A 16,002-nucleotide genomic window follows, 5' to 3' on the forward strand; every position below is an offset into this window, starting at 1 on the left:
GGGTAAAATGGTAATTTTATGTCATTCAGACTGTTCATTCAGAACAGTTTCCAAACAACCTTTTTCTATCTGACACTAAATCATACAGAGTCTCTTAATCATCCTGACCACTTAATCATTCTGCACTAAACCATTCAGCAACTGCCAAACAGCCCCAGAGTTGCTAATTTTATGTCTCGTCTTTCCCAGAGAAGTAGGCATCAGATTTGTTTGCTCGTCGTAAACCTTAATTCTATACACGATAAACTTACAATAGAGCTATTACTGCTCTGAGGTGAAAGGATAAAAAAGTAGCAACTAAAACCTCAGCAGTTATGCATGAATCCCTAGCAACGATGACATTAAAGAAAAGGGTAATAAGCCGATAATGTTCCGATTCTGTGAAATATTGGTTTCAGAGTCTTGAAGATTTCTGTCCCTAGTCCATTGGTTAGATCACCACTTTCTTGATGTTACTTAGATAGCTAACGGTTCACCAATTATTTACGAAAAGACAAAACATTTTATTTGAGTTAGATTTTGCCAGACGGCTTATGTAACAGATTGTAGGAGTTGCATTTTAGGTTCTCCAAGCAATTACATTTCTTCAGTTTTTAGAAGCATGATCAAATCAGATTTCATCTTCAAAATTATATGCATATGACCTTTTGTATTCCTTGTGTTAAGAGTCCTACATTGGATAGACTTGGACCATTTCACCTCTATATATGTTGGAACCTCCCTTCTCTCCTCAAGGACTATTTTGGAGAGTCATCTGGGGGTTTCACATATTCCCGCACTTTGTTTTCACCATCTGGTCACCAGTGTGATCTTACTTTCTCTTTTCACCTGAAGTAGAAAGGGATATAACAGAAGCCTTGTTAAGATGCTGAGGAAGGGGATAGGTTATATTGATGTTTGGATATCCTATTGATGGGGAGCATGATTCGTCCAAAATTCGCCAAAATTTTTAGTTCAACTTTTCCAGGAACCTTAAGGGATCAAAATTCCCCAACATTGCTTCATGAGTTCATGTGTTTTGAATAATAGGGGGGCCAAAAAGCAAATAACACAAACAAACAAAAAGAAAACAGAAGTGTGTACCAAAAGAAAAGTTGGCACAGTTGCAAACTCCATAAAGGCCTACCACATGAATATGTTCATTCAAAGCATCAACTAACTGAAAGAACTTCGGATAATAAGTTATGCTGCACATGCTAAAATTTCATCCAATACCCTTGAGGTTGACATTTTATATCTTCATTTTTTCTTGCTCTTGTTCTTGGGAAAACAGCGAAGGCAATTTAATGAGTAAAGGGCTTTTCCTTCGTCTTCTCTTCCAAAATACAAATACGCTTCAACTTTGATGAAAACCAGAACTCTTTTAATCCTCAATCAAATGGCATTTTTCCAAAGTTCGCATAAAATTTTGTCTAATATCTAGTTATCATCTTTTGCCACTAAAGCATCCATATCAAATTTTAAGCTGGAAAAATAGTCCATTGGACCTCAAAAGTCAAAGTGTACCTTCTTTTGGGAGATGGAACAGAGAGATTATCATAATACTGTGTTCATCTAGCATCTCATATATGCACCCTTGTCCCTATTGCCATACAACCATGGACAATTATCACATGAAAAAGTAAAAACTCCATGAATTATGCAAAGAATTCCATACTCTCCATAGAGTTTTTAAAGGTCACCCATATGATGCCAACCTAAGCTAATTACGTGCTAGCTTCTAACCTTTCAAAGAAATCGAGCCTGAAACAGCATGCAGAATTCAAGAAATGAAAAAATTCAGGAGTTCCCAAAGCTAACCTCCAAAGGCGTCATTGGGCACCTCCCGTTCATTCGATTACGACCGGGTGCGATGACATAATCTTTACGTTTAAACTTCTCCCCCCAACCCTTTTGACGTATTGAATCCATTTCAAGTTGTTCAGATTTTCCTCCATCATAAACACAGCATGAAAAGGCAACCATGTCCTACATGTAATGAATAAGATCGGAATGTTAAACTCAGTCCCTACTACAGTAATATCCAATAATGAGTCATTTCAGAAGCAGAGGCTGAAGAAACACAAATTAACAGAAAGACAAACGAGAAAAGATGCAAAAGATGAAGAACAAAACACAAACAAAAGTCAACAAACACTTGTTGCACAACAAAGTTCGGCGATCTGCCAAAAAGACTGTTAATTTGTAACCATAAACCCTGTGAACGGATAATGATAACAAGCCCCCAATACGATCCATTAAGAAAATAGCAGCATACCTCCTCAAACCGAAGATGGACAGAAACATATTTCCCGCCTGAACCTGAACTATCCGCAGTCATTCTTTTGACTAATGTGTTAGCAAGTGTTGTGATGGAGATAGAGAATCTCAATGCTTCATAATTAGCAAGGCATCTAAGATATTGAATATGAGGAGGGAGACTTGAAGCCAATCTATTTGCAAAAGGAGCAACCCGTACAATTCTGCATTGAATTTGTAAAGAGTTAAAAATAATAAGACCTCTTAGTCTATTTGAACAAACCCAAATCTTAATAACAGAAAACTTCAAAAAGGATGATTGTTGGATTCCTATCATGCACTATGAGATCACAAGTCGATGAGGTGATCCCACAATGCTAAGTTTGATATAGAATATGTTTAGGGGAACCACGTTGTTCAAAGTGAGTCACAGACCCTTACTGTCATCAAGTAACTTGACAAGTTGATATGGGTGTACCTAAGGGCAGTAAGCAATCCAATGGAAATCAAGAAATTGTTATGAGTTCAAGTCAAGCAATTGTTGCCTTGCCTGCTTTACCCAAGTGGTTGTTGCGTAATCCTAGTTTCAACAAAAAATTCACCTTGCTTCATGTTATCCAACAGGTCTGGTGTGTTTGTAATTAACTTGAAGGGTGCGTTTGGTATCCATAGGACAGAACATAACAGTTGTTCAACGTTCTGGTAAGACAGAATTGGACAGGACAGAACAGATAAAATGACCAATTTACCCCTAATGAGTTGTATATATATTTTATATTTTTTGATTAATTATGTAATCTATTGATTAATTATGTAATCTATTAAATTATAAAAAAATTATATAACAAAATATATCATTAGAAAGTATTCGTCAAGACGATTAAAATGGCACCTAAATAAAAAGTTTGTCATTTCCAATTTTTATTTTATATTTTTCTATATTAATTTGTTATTGTTAACGTTTAATAAATTACATAAATTATCAAAAATATAAAAATCATATACAAAAAAATATTTTGAGGACTAAAAGTAAAAGTTTAAAGAGCATAAAATACAATAAATAAATTTTAAAAAAATGAATAAAATGTAAAGAGGAAGGCATATTTGATGTTTTAGAAGAGAATTAAGTTTTATTTTGAGGTCATATTGGTAAAACATAAGTCTGTTCCAGCTAGTTCCATGGGGTGGGGGTGGAACACCCTTTTCCACTCTATTTTACTTTGTTCCACTCTATTCCACTTTGTTCCCCATTATAATCCTGCCAAACGTGGCACGGTGATCCTTGTTCTCAACTGTCGTGTCCAATTTACCGAACACACCCGATAGTAACTCTACATGAATATATATGCAAACTATTTAAGGAAAACATATTACTATGCTAGGAAAGTAAAATCCTAGTTTACTATATCTAACATTCCTCCTCAAGTTGGAGCGAAGATGTTAATATGTCCAACTTGTTACAAATAAAATCTATTTGTGCTTCCCATAATGGCTTCGTGAGGATGTCCGCAAGCTAGTAATCGGTCTTGATGTGTACTGGTTGGATTGATGGAAGATCTGTCTCAAATCCCACAACATGATCTTTGATCAGATGACAATCAACCTCAATGTGCTTGGTTCTCTCATGGAATACTTGATTCTTGGTTATATGAATAGATGATTGGTTATCATAATAAGTCTCATCAAGTCATCGGTATTTACTTTGAGCTCTTTTAGAAGTCTCCTTACCCATCGATGTTGATCGGGCCGCTGTTGTTAATGACGGGCCACCAACCAGAGGTTATTGTAGCTATTTACGGGAAACCTCGTGACATGGAGAAGTAAAAAACAATCGTTGAGCGCTGAATCTGAGTTTCGAGTTGTGGAACATGGCATGTGCGAAGGAATATGGCTAAGACAACTAATGGAAGAGTTAGGGGTACCCTTTGAAGCACAAATGAAACTTAACTGCGACAACAAGGCAGCTGTAAGCATAGCTCACAACCTGGTTCATCATGATAGAACCAAGCACGTGGAAGTTGATCGTCATTTTATAAAAGAAACGTTATATTCCAGAAGTGTGTACCTGGTCTACTTATCCTTAAAGCAACAGATTGTTGATCTCCTGACTAAAAGTCTCACAAAGAAGTTGTTCAAATAACTTACTAGCAAGCTTGGCATGATTAATATATACATGCCAGCTTGAGGGGGAGTGTTAGAAGATAATGTTCAATGTGAAAGATTGATAACCATCTTATCGTATAGACTTGCAAACAAAGATGGTTTGGATTCTTAAAGCTTTGTCAAGTTACCAATCACGTCCACCACCTGGTAAATGCATGTACTTCTATCACTTATTTTTCGTTTTATAAATAACATAAATGATTCAGCACTTTATTTATTTCGTCAATAATATATATAGATAGTTCTACGGCGGGATAACTTTGGAGATGATACGTCGCAGTTAAAAGCGTTTGCAATGAGGATTCTTAACCTTACTTGTTCGGCATCAATATGTGGATGTAATTGGAGTACGCTCAATCAAGTGCACACAAAAAGAAAAAAATCGTGCACGCACAAACAAGATGAATAGCTTGGTGTACATCATGTACAAGAGGTAGTTGAAGCATAGATTCATGAACAAACTATCACTGAAATGATGTGTCATCAGACGATGAATGTATTACACACCCAAATGATGACAAAGACGACAATGGTGTATCAACCGAGGATGCGGGACAAAGTTCAACATCAATGAAGAGGAAAAGTATTCTAAGTGAATTTGGAATACGAGGATGATGATAGTGATTACGAATATAATGGTGGAGCTATGCAATTGGTCATGTTTCATAAAACTATCACTTATTCGAATAAATGAATTTATGTTTTTAAGACGTACAAGTAGTAAGTTTATGACTTCTAAAATTTCCTTAGTTTGATATGGAATTACATTTTACACGTTACATAATTTATTTAGTTTCCTGTAGATCCAGACTTTCTGTAAGTTGGATCAGAGAAGATGATATCTGAAGAAACGCCAAGTGTTGTATTGAGTCAGAGATCTGAGGCTATGGAGTCAGAGTTCGAACAAAGTCTTAAAGAAGATATAGAAGAAGATCTTATTTCCACTACTCTGCTCCTCAAAAGTCTTGAAGAGATACGAGTTCAGAAGACTCCAGAGGATATTAGTCCACGTGTCAGCCTATCATATGTTTGTACTATAACTGCTTGTAACTGTCATGTAACTATAGTTAGTCTTCTGAACTTGTGGTATAAATAGATGTAGATTCTAGACCTTTGTACTTACTTTAACACAATTAAGCTTTCACATTTTAATATTTCTCTCTCCAGAATCACTCTCTTAAGCTTGTAACTACTATGAAGATTAATGATACATGACTTCAGTGCTTCAATCTACCGTTCTTGATTAGATTTATCATTGTTTCTACATTGTTCTTGTGTGAATTATATCAATCTTTAGATATCTGGGAATTACATTTCCGCCCAGGGCTTACGCCTCACCTCGCAATTTCCGTAATTTAAAACCTTGGATCTTACGACCAGAAGAAGCCCAAAATCAAACAAGAAATGAAATAGACTTTCCTATCAAATGCAACAAATGTACCCCATATTCCTCATTACAAAGAGGATAAATATTCAATAATTTTCACATGTGCAAGCAAGAAAACGCATTTTTTCAACGCTTATAATACTCATGCCAACTTATATATTCAAAAGGATAGCAAGGTCTTTTTTCAAATGGAGAAGAGATAACAAAATTTATCGGAGTTGATGTCGGAAACACATCAGCCGTCGGTGTCTACGGCGGCCAGCGATGGTGGAGACGGCGCCCAGGGGCTAGAGTTACAGGTTTGCGATAACTGGGTTAACGTGTAGCAGCACCATGGCTGGGGTTCAGATGTGCAAGACGACGGCGAAGGCGATGACGATCGGTGATGGTTGGCAGTAGTAAGGGATAGGGTTTCAAATCTGTGACTGCTGGATTCCACATGTGCGACTCAAAAGTAATGGCTTGGGTTTCAGATGCTCTATTACCATGTAGTCAAAGGTAAAATAGTTTTATGTACAGATAACGAGATGAAAGGTACAAATATATACACAACTTACAGAACTTATAAATGATAAGTAGAAAGATGAACCCTACTTATCAACTTTCGGCTAACAACATAGATAAAAATGAATGAAGTATCTCTATTACATGAAATATTTATTTCTTTTGAAGATCTCTGATCTTGTTTGTTTGGAATGTTCTATTTCCCTTTTATCTTGGTGGATTAATTTCCTTTAGAGATTAGAGTAGTAGGTTATTTAACTATCTAGTATTTTCTTCTCTCTCAGTAACTTCATAGTTTTTGTTATGAGTTCATTGTTTCACTCTCAAACTTACCCAGATTAATCATTTCAGTCCATCATTTGATTTGACATCAAATTTTGGTATGAGAGCCTAGGTTCCAACCTCAAAACTCTCTCCTTCATGGAAACTTTTCTATTGGGTTTAGTAGTTTGTTGGAGTCTTTTATTAGGCTGATTTTAGACGAGATTGCCACCTGTTATTGCTGTCCTATTTCACCTGTGTAAAGAAAGGTTCTGCGAGTGCAGGTTGCATCATCAGTGAAAGCAGACACATTGTATAAAATGGGCATACAGGCCAACGAAATGCTAAATCGTATTAACACAACATAAGACAAACATCTTGTATAACCATCGGTTTAGATAACCAAATTTAATGAAACTGCAATTTGGAACAAAAATAAACGAATACCAGAATGCTTGACAATGTGAAGCACCAACCTTTGCTCTTTGAGGACAGGATAAACTTCTTTCAAGTAGTAACCGGCAGAAGCCCAAGCTGGGACTCGAAAGCTTGGTATATTACTTATATTGAAATCATATTCCTCCATCAGTTCCTTGGGGATCTCACGCACTACATCAACATAACGCTTAAGGGTGGCTATGAAATGTTCTTCATCATATATGTCCCCAAACTCACTGACAAGAGCAAAAAGCACAAAGAATAATAAGTGCAGGCAACAAAACCAATTCCTTTTATCCATTTCAAGAATAATGCATGTAATGACCAATTAAAAAGAACCCGCAAGTTATTGATATTACTTATCAAGTTATTGGTATCTACAAAAGGTCCATTGGATATTACACCAAGTGCAGAACAAGAACAGTGTAGCTAAGCACAATAGCTATTGCAAGTATCTAGTTCTCTTCCCTCATTATACACAAATCTATACCAAAGCTTTTAAAGCGCTTCAGGAGGACCTCAAGACATGGTCGAAGTCTGTGAATAATAAGTTTATGCTAAAAATGAAGTCGATTTATATATTTTAGTTAACGAAATAAAATTTTATTCACATGCACGTTAAAATTACTGTATGAGAATTGAGCATTTCCTTTATGAGTATGTATACATAAAAGCAACCTGATGAAAATTGCTGCATAAATTATGCTACGAATAGGTCATATGTTGTTCTTTACACCCTTCTTGAGGGACTAGTGGGTAAAATTTGCAGTTCACAGACACTAGCTAATCACCATTGTTGTCCATGCAATATAACCTGATGAAAATTGCTGCAGAATTACTCTACAAAAGGTCATGTGTTGTTCTTTATATCCTTCTTGATACATGTTTTTATCAATATGATGTGATAAGAGCATCAAGATTTCGAGCTTCAGGCTCTCCTAGCAGTGCAGATATAGAGAACCAGACTGGTGACTAGACTATTTGTGTCCTGAGCGTGATGCATCAGTTATTGGTGCACCCAATTGAGTACTGAGCTTTCTCTAATGGCATAAATCAGCTTAAAGAGAGCATCTTTCTTTATGTTAGCACAGTGTCCGGGTCACAACGGAGTTATGTTCTCATTAGAATGACAATCTCAACCTAACTATAGCACAGTCATTCGACACTGGTGCATGTTTTGCTATTGAGGCATAGATGTAGCAGAGCGAATTGCAGTGTCATGTGGCACTCCTAATATTGGGCAAGATTCAATAAAGACTGTATATGTGTCAAAGTGTGAAATAAAGAGAACAGATGATTGCTTAATATTTTTGAGTGTATCTGATTTCATTATGAGACCCAATATATATATAGAGAGGAAACATGAAGACATAAGGAAACAATCCTATAACTATGGATTATGGAAGGGAAAAATACAAGGAAAGGAGGATAGGAAAGAATCAATTTGAATCAATCCTATAATCTTGGCTTATCTTATGGAGCTCTCGTCAACACTCCCCCTCAAGCTGGAGAATGGATATCCAACATTCTCAGCTTGCTAAGAGAGCTTTGAAAAACTCCTCCGTATACGGCTTTAGTAAGCATATCAGCCAGCTGGTCTTTTGAGTTGACAAACGGGAGATTAATAGTTTTTTTCTCAAGATGATCTTTGATGAAATGTCGGTCAAGTTCCACATGCTTTCGCCTTTCATGTTGGACCGGATTATTTGCAATCTTTACTGCAGCTTCGTTGTCACAATACAGTTTCATTGAGTTACTTTGATTAACTCCAAGGACTTGCAAAATTCGCTTAATCCATAATAACTCGCATACACCATGAACCATTCCTTTGTACTCAGCTTCAGCACTGGACCTTGCAACCACCTTCTGTTTCTTACTTCTCCACCTGACCAGATTTCCTTCCACAAAGGAGAAGTAACCTGATGTTGATTTCCCATCAGATTTGTCTCCAGCCCAATCCGCATCGGTATAACTTATTACTTCTTGAGCTTTATTTTTTCGGAACCATAGACCTTTCCCGGGAGCTGCTTTGAGGTACCATAGAATGCAATGAACAACATTCATATGGTCTTCACTTGGAGCATGCATAAAGCGGCTTACAACACTAACGGCATATGCAATGTCTGGGCGTGTGTGAGAAAGATATATTAGCTTCCCCACTAACCTTTGATATCGCTCTTTGTTTGTTGGCATTTGATCTAGATGAATTCTTAACCCATGGTTCACTTCTATTGGGGTATCACAGGACGGCAGTTCAACATTCCCGTTTCTGCCAAGAGGTCTAAAAATATATTTTCTTCGACACATGGTTATACCTTGTATCGATCGTGCCACCTCGATCCTTAGAAAATATTTTAGGGGTCGAAGATCCTTTAACTCAAATTCAGCTACAAGGAGTTCTTGGAGTTTCGCCATTTCTTCTAGGTTATTTCCGGTGACTACCATATCATCCACGTACACAATAAGGGTAGTTACGTTGATCCCTTCGTGCTTGACAAACAAAGTGTGATCAGCATCACTTTGTTTATACCTGATTTTTTTCATAAAGCTTGAGAATCTTCCAAACCATGCTCGAGGTGACTGTTTTAGGCCATATAGCGCTTTGTTTAGTGTGCCTACTTTGTCGGTGTAATTTATCCCGAGAGGAGGATCCATGAACACATATTCTTCTAAATGCCCATTCAGAAAAGCATTTTTAACATCATACTGTTTCAATGGCCAATCTCGGTTGGCAGCTATAGAGATAAGAATGCGGATAGTGTTTATTTTTGCTACGGGGGCAAATGTATATCCATAGTCGATCCCATACTTTTGAGTGTAGCATTTAGCCACGAGTCTTGCTTTGTATCTATCGATGTTTCCTTTAGAGTCAAGTTTGATGGAGTATATCCACCGGGCATCCCACTGTCTTCTTTCCTAAGGGAAGAGTCATGAGATCCCAGATATGGTTCTTTTGCCACGCCCCCATCTCTTCGTTCATGGCATTCTTCCACTTTCCTTCTTTTAATGCTTCATGTACATCATTTGGTATGGAGACAGCGGTTAGTTGGCTTACTGCAAGTGCGTGGAATTCGGACAACTGATGTGATGACACATAGTTGTTGATACAGTATTTTGCTTTAGCATTGAGGTCAGGCTGGTATTGTCTTTCAGAATTCCCCTGTTTTGTCTGGCTGGGTATCTCGATTCGTTTTCTTGCAAGACAGAAGGATTAGTCGTATCACACGAAGTAGGGTCGATAGATACCTTGGGGGTCACCGTACTTCCGGGAGTATTTCGGGAAACTATATTAGCTTCTTCCAAGTTTGTTAGATTCTCGTCAACAGTTGAGCTTCTTGTTTCGTTGACTTATTCATCACTTTGATCCATTGGGCTTCTCGTCTCGTTGTTTGGCTCATCAAGGGTTTCTTCAACGTTTTCTTCGAGATGATCATAGGTGTTTTCTTCATACGTCTTTGTTATATTCCCCCCCCCCCTGAAGAGAACACTTGTAGCCGAAGAATGAGGTGTTTTCATGGAACACAACATCACGAGTGACATGCATTTTTTGTTCCTTGGGGTCATAGCATCTGTATTACTTTTGGAGGTCCGCATATCCGAGGAACACGAATTTGACAGCCCTTGGTTCTAATTTCCCTGTGTTTTGGTGTACATATGATGTACATCCAAACACTCTTGGTTCAAGATTTGGACTCATTGGTGCTGAAACAAGCCCGTGAAGTTTCTTAAGAGGGGTTTGAAAGTCGATGACCCGAGACGGGGTTCTATTTATGAGGTAAGTTGCTGATCGGACAGCTTCACCCCAATATTCACATGGAACTTTCATGTCAAACGAGGCACGAACAATCTCTAATAATTGCCGGTTTTTGCGTTCTGCCAGCCCATTCTGTTTGGGTGTGCCTGCACATGATGTTTGATGTCGAGTGGAGTTAGCCTTGCAGAACTGGTGCATCTCATGATTTATGTACTCTCCCCCGTTGTCTAATTGGAGAACCCGAATATTGCAATTGTATTGTCATTTCACCATTCAGTGTAATTCCCGAAACTCACTACATACTTCACCTTTATGTCTTAGGGGAGAAATCCAAACCATACGAGTGCATTCATCAATACCGAGCACCGTCTCGTGTTGCACTTTGGGTCGGGCCCCACACATCTGAATGTATAGTCATAAACGGAACCAAATTTTTATTATTACTAGGACCATAAGAAATTCTATGGTTTTTCGCCATCTCACGTATATCACACTTAAAACCAGAATCTTGTGTATTCAAAAATAAACTTGGTTTCAATTTCCTAAGGTAACCAAAGGACAATTGTCCTAGTCGTCACGTTAACGTCTTAGTTCCTTCGCTTATTCCAGTATTGAGAGCCTCACCACGATGTTCTTCAAGATAGTATAGCTTTCCCCGTCTAATACCATAGCAGAATCTGATGTCGTGATATCCTGGAACATACACTCATCAGGCCAAAAAGTCACAAAGCAATTCAAAGTTCTTGTAATCTGACTAACAGATAAGAGGCTTGAAGACAGAGAGGGGACAACAAGGACAGTGTTTAGATTCATGGAACTAGATACTTGCGTTGGTCCTTCACAGGTTACACGTGCTATTCCCTCATTGGCAGTAAGAATATCGGATTGCATAAGGGAATGCATAGATATCAGTTGAGATTGGTCATTTGTCATATGATCAGTCGCCCATGTGTCAATAATCCAAGATCCTTTTTTAGAGTGGTCAGTATTTGACATACCAAATGTATTCTTTTCAACATGGGCTGCAACAAGAGTAGGAGGCTCCACGAGTTCTCCAGTGGCAGCAACGCAGGCTTGTCCTATTTTCTTTCTTGATTTCTTTGAGAAATCCCACCAGTCTGGATAGCAAATGATTTCATAACACCGTTGTTAAGAGTGTCCGTCTTCCCCACAAAGAGTGCGGGTAAGGGTGTTACCTTTACTGTTGACGTTTTTTCCTTTTGGATGGCTTCAAGTGGTTAGGAGAACCATGTCATCGGGTTCCGACTTGGGTTCTTCCATAGTGTGTCTCTGATTTTGGTCCTTTCAGACATATGCATAGCTTGATTCCAGGTCAAGGGGTGGGTCTTTTCTCAGTATTTCACTTTGGGCTTGATTAAATTCCGGATCAAGGCCGGCCAGGAAGATATGCACTCTTAGACAGGCTAGGGTTTTGTGAAGGGATACAACGGCATTAACATCTTCCTTATCCATAATACGAGAGTGAATTTCTTGAAAAATACTTACCAGTTCGTTGTAGTAAGCAGGTAAGGTTCTTCCGTTTTGACGTGTGGTGAACGATCTCCGATTTAGTTCGAATAATTGTGTTTCGTCTGTACCATCATAGAAGGTTTTGGCAACGGCTTCCCAGATCTCCTTAGCCGTCTAAAGTCTGATAAAGCGTTGCATCAATTGTGGACTCATTGAATCAATGAGCCATCTCTTGACACGATGATTATCAATGAAAGAGGCTTCCATCTTCTTTTCGTCTTTTGGTTTCAGGGTGGAACCCGTGAGGAACCCTAATTTGTTCCTTGCTCCAATTCGCATCTCCATGAGTTGCGACCATAACGGGTAATTCTTATCATCCAAGATGATTCTGGATGGGAATAGTGCATCCTGTACATTCTGGACAATGACAGGAGGGACTTCTTTTTCGCTCATGGTGAGGGTTTTACGAGTTTATGAGGGGTCCGAGATCCCTCGCTCTGATACGATGTGAAATAAAGAGAACGGATGATTGCTTAATATTTTTGAGTGTATTTGATTTCATTATGAGACCCAATATATATACAGAGAGGAAACAGGAAGACATAAGGAAACAATCCTATAACTACGGAAGGGAGAAATACAAGGAAGGGAGGATAGGAAAGAACCAATTTGAATCAATCCTATAATTTTGGCTTATCTTATGGAGCACTCGTCAACACAAAGTACTATAATAACACCTTAAATTATATTATATTCTTTTCATCTCAAATTACAGTCACACATGTACATTATGTCAATCAAAACATTTACTGCAATCAAATAATTGGGTACTCTTTCCTAAAAAGGTAAAATAAATTGAAATTGCAGAAAGCTAAGTGATTAACTTGCCTGGCGTCCCTCCAAACTTTATGAAAATTAAAACGAGGAATGAGTAGTGTTGCATTCAGAAGACCTGCCACTGCCACTGCATTACATATCTGCCATTTGAAGATTCATTGTCATGGAACATAAAATAACTATAATGTACAATATAAAGCCTTCCTAAGTTACTTATATGCGTATAAGTTACAAAAAGATGACCAAAAGACCACTTCACTGTTCTCTCATAACTTAAGAAAAGATAAGTAACAGGGTGGTAAACAATAACCACTTCATGGCTTTGATAGATACCATTTACATTTCTGACATACTACAATTAGGCCTACAGAAATTACCTTGATTGTCCTAATTTTTCTCAACCATCATTGAAGATTGTCTAATTTTCTTTAATCAGAGCAAGAGTGCCCATGCCTCATAGTTCTAATCAAAGTCCAAAATTAAAACCAGCAAGAAATCACAGAGGTGTGTCTGGAAAAACTTGCCATTGGATCAACAATTCTGATTATGTATTAATCACGAATACTCTGTTTTACCTGACAGATTTTAAAAGGGCAATGGCCCTAAGTAGACGGGATCATGAATAATAAACTAAGCTATAATATCAGTCATTGTAATAAGAGCTCCTAAGTGTAATATCCCAGATTATCGAATGTGCACCATTTCAACATATGTGCTTATGTAACTTGTTTGATATGAGCATGATATGTGCAGTGTAATATATGGTATGTTTTGATATGTTATGTGGCACTTAGATAGGTACCCAAACCCAAATTGGTCAAGAGTGGCAGGTCAACTGAAGGCCACTTTAAAGGTGGAAGAGAATTTTTGAGTTAGAGGTGAACATGAGTATAAGACAAAAAGTGTTTCAAGAGTTATGACTTGTATAAGCGCTTCCTAAAGCTTTCCCAAGTTAAATTAGATTGATTGAGAGTTTGGACGGTGTTATATATAGTAAATTAGGGGTTTGCTTTCATAGTATCCTTTCCTTAATTAGGTTGCTTGGTTGTATATATATTGTGTAAAGTTCCCTACTTGTTTAATGAAATATACATCACCTTATTCAAGTGATTACATGATATCAGAGCCTTGCCTGAAAATCCTGCCGGAAACCTAGCCAACTTCGCCGGAATCCCACCGGATACCTAGACGACATCACCAGAACCCTACCGGAACTGCAGCCGGTGTTGCCGGAACTCTACCGGATATCCAGCCGTTGTCGCCAGAATCTTCCAGAACCTACCAGAATTTTCCACGACCTGCTGTAATCTTCCAAAACCTGCCACGAACACGCCGGAACACGTCGAACCTGCTGGGACACATCTGAACCTACCAGAACCTGCTGGAACACACTGGAACCTGTGTGAACCTGTGTGAACCTGTGTGAACCTGTTGGAATATGCCAGAACACGTCGAAATCTGCCGGGGTATGCCGAAATCTGCCGGTATATGCCGAAATCTACCTGAAACAGCCGCATGAACAACCAACTCAAATCCAACTCTTTTTTTGGCTTCCTCTGACCGAGATCCAGCCTTCTAAATTTACAACTTAACAACGGGAGACAAAGTTCCTGTGCAACAATCGACGTCCAATGAATTTACAGTTTCGGGTCATCCTCGAGGACAGGTTCTACCTATTTTTTGTGTTGGTGCAGCACAATCAAGTATACATATACTTGTTTTTCTGCATGCTCGCCATCTTGAATTATTGATTCTGGAGCCACATATCACATGACAGGAACCAAGAGCTTTTATCCAATCTTGAGACTAATGGATCTTCGGGTCAAATTATGGGCATTGGATCCACTAGCAACCTGTCAAACCTAAACTTATCATCTTTTCTTTATGTTCCTACCTTCCCTGGAAGTCTAATATTCGTTAGCCAAATCACCAGAAAACTTGATTGTTATATAACCTTTTTCCCCAGATATATGTTTCAGGAATTGGGAACAAACCAGTTGATTGGCATGGTTGATTGGCACAGGCTTTGAATCTCAGGGTCTTTATTGCTTATCTATGTTGCAATCTCCAGCTACACATCTTTGTGATTCCAGTATTCAGGAGGTGCACTGTTGGTTAGGTCACCCCTCTTTGCCTAACATGTGAGTCATGTCATTTGGGTAAACACACTCATTGTTCCTATCCCCCTGGAAAGTCTAGTCAAGTCAACACCTTATTTGCACTCATTCACTCGGATGTATGGGAATCGTGCCCTATTACCTCCACAAATGGTTTTAAATATTACATTATGTTTGTCGATGAATTTTCTCATGCAACATGGGTTTACCTACTTAAATCTCATAGTGAAATATTATCTCTCTTTCGTGAATTTTATGCCTATGTCAGAACTCGTTTGATGTTTCTATTAAAAAACTGCGATCTAATAATGCAAAAGAATATTTCTCTCGTGATTTTACAAGTTACCTGTCTAAGCATGGTATTATACATGAATCTTCTTGTGCATATACACAGGGCCGGCCCTAGCCACGTGCAGCCCGTGCGGCCGCACAGGGCATCAAAGTCTAAAGGGGCATCAAGCTGTCATCTACTACTATTTTTGAGTTTAATAATTTGGGAATTAGACAACTGGGTTTTAACTATAAAAACAGACCTAAGGCCTAGTAGTCATGAATACTGAATTCACATCATGAACAGGTCAATGCTCATTCCAACAACCCAATCTAATTTCTATTGTTCTTCAAAGTTCGACTATTTCGATTTTCAAGGCATGGAGTTCTCTTTTCAGCCGATTAACGGTCATGAAATTAGATTCAATAAATCAAAAATTGGAAATCTCGAATGATTGATTTCTACAGTTGATTGAACTTACCGAGTTGTTGTGTGAGTCATATTATGATTTTGATGCAAATTGATTGTTGTCGGTAGCTTTCTTATTGAATTGAGTAAAGAA

At 38.1% G+C, this 16,002-nt stretch overlaps 1 protein-coding gene across 1 annotated transcript in view; it reads right to left on the reverse strand.

The window, feature by feature from the left end:
* The window catches only part of LOC112516416 (O-fucosyltransferase 10-like), a 39,291-nt gene that overhangs the window by 11,151 nt on the left and 12,138 nt on the right, over positions 1-16,002 (reverse strand). Inside the window, exons 4-7 of the mRNA XM_025123434.1 lie at positions 13,104-13,192; positions 7,030-7,227; positions 2,258-2,462; positions 1,801-1,968 (exon numbers count right to left, since the gene is read on the reverse strand). Coding sequence (XP_024979202.1) covers positions 1,801-1,968; positions 2,258-2,462; positions 7,030-7,227; positions 13,104-13,192 — 660 coding nt within the window. The remainder of the gene's footprint in view (positions 1-1,800; positions 1,969-2,257; positions 2,463-7,029; positions 7,228-13,103; positions 13,193-16,002) is intronic.

This window comes from Cynara cardunculus (genome assembly GCF_001531365.2).
Source record: "Cynara cardunculus var. scolymus isolate 2C chromosome LG 8, CcrdV1, whole genome shotgun sequence".
NCBI lineage: Eukaryota > Viridiplantae > Streptophyta > Magnoliopsida > Asterales > Asteraceae > Cynara > Cynara cardunculus.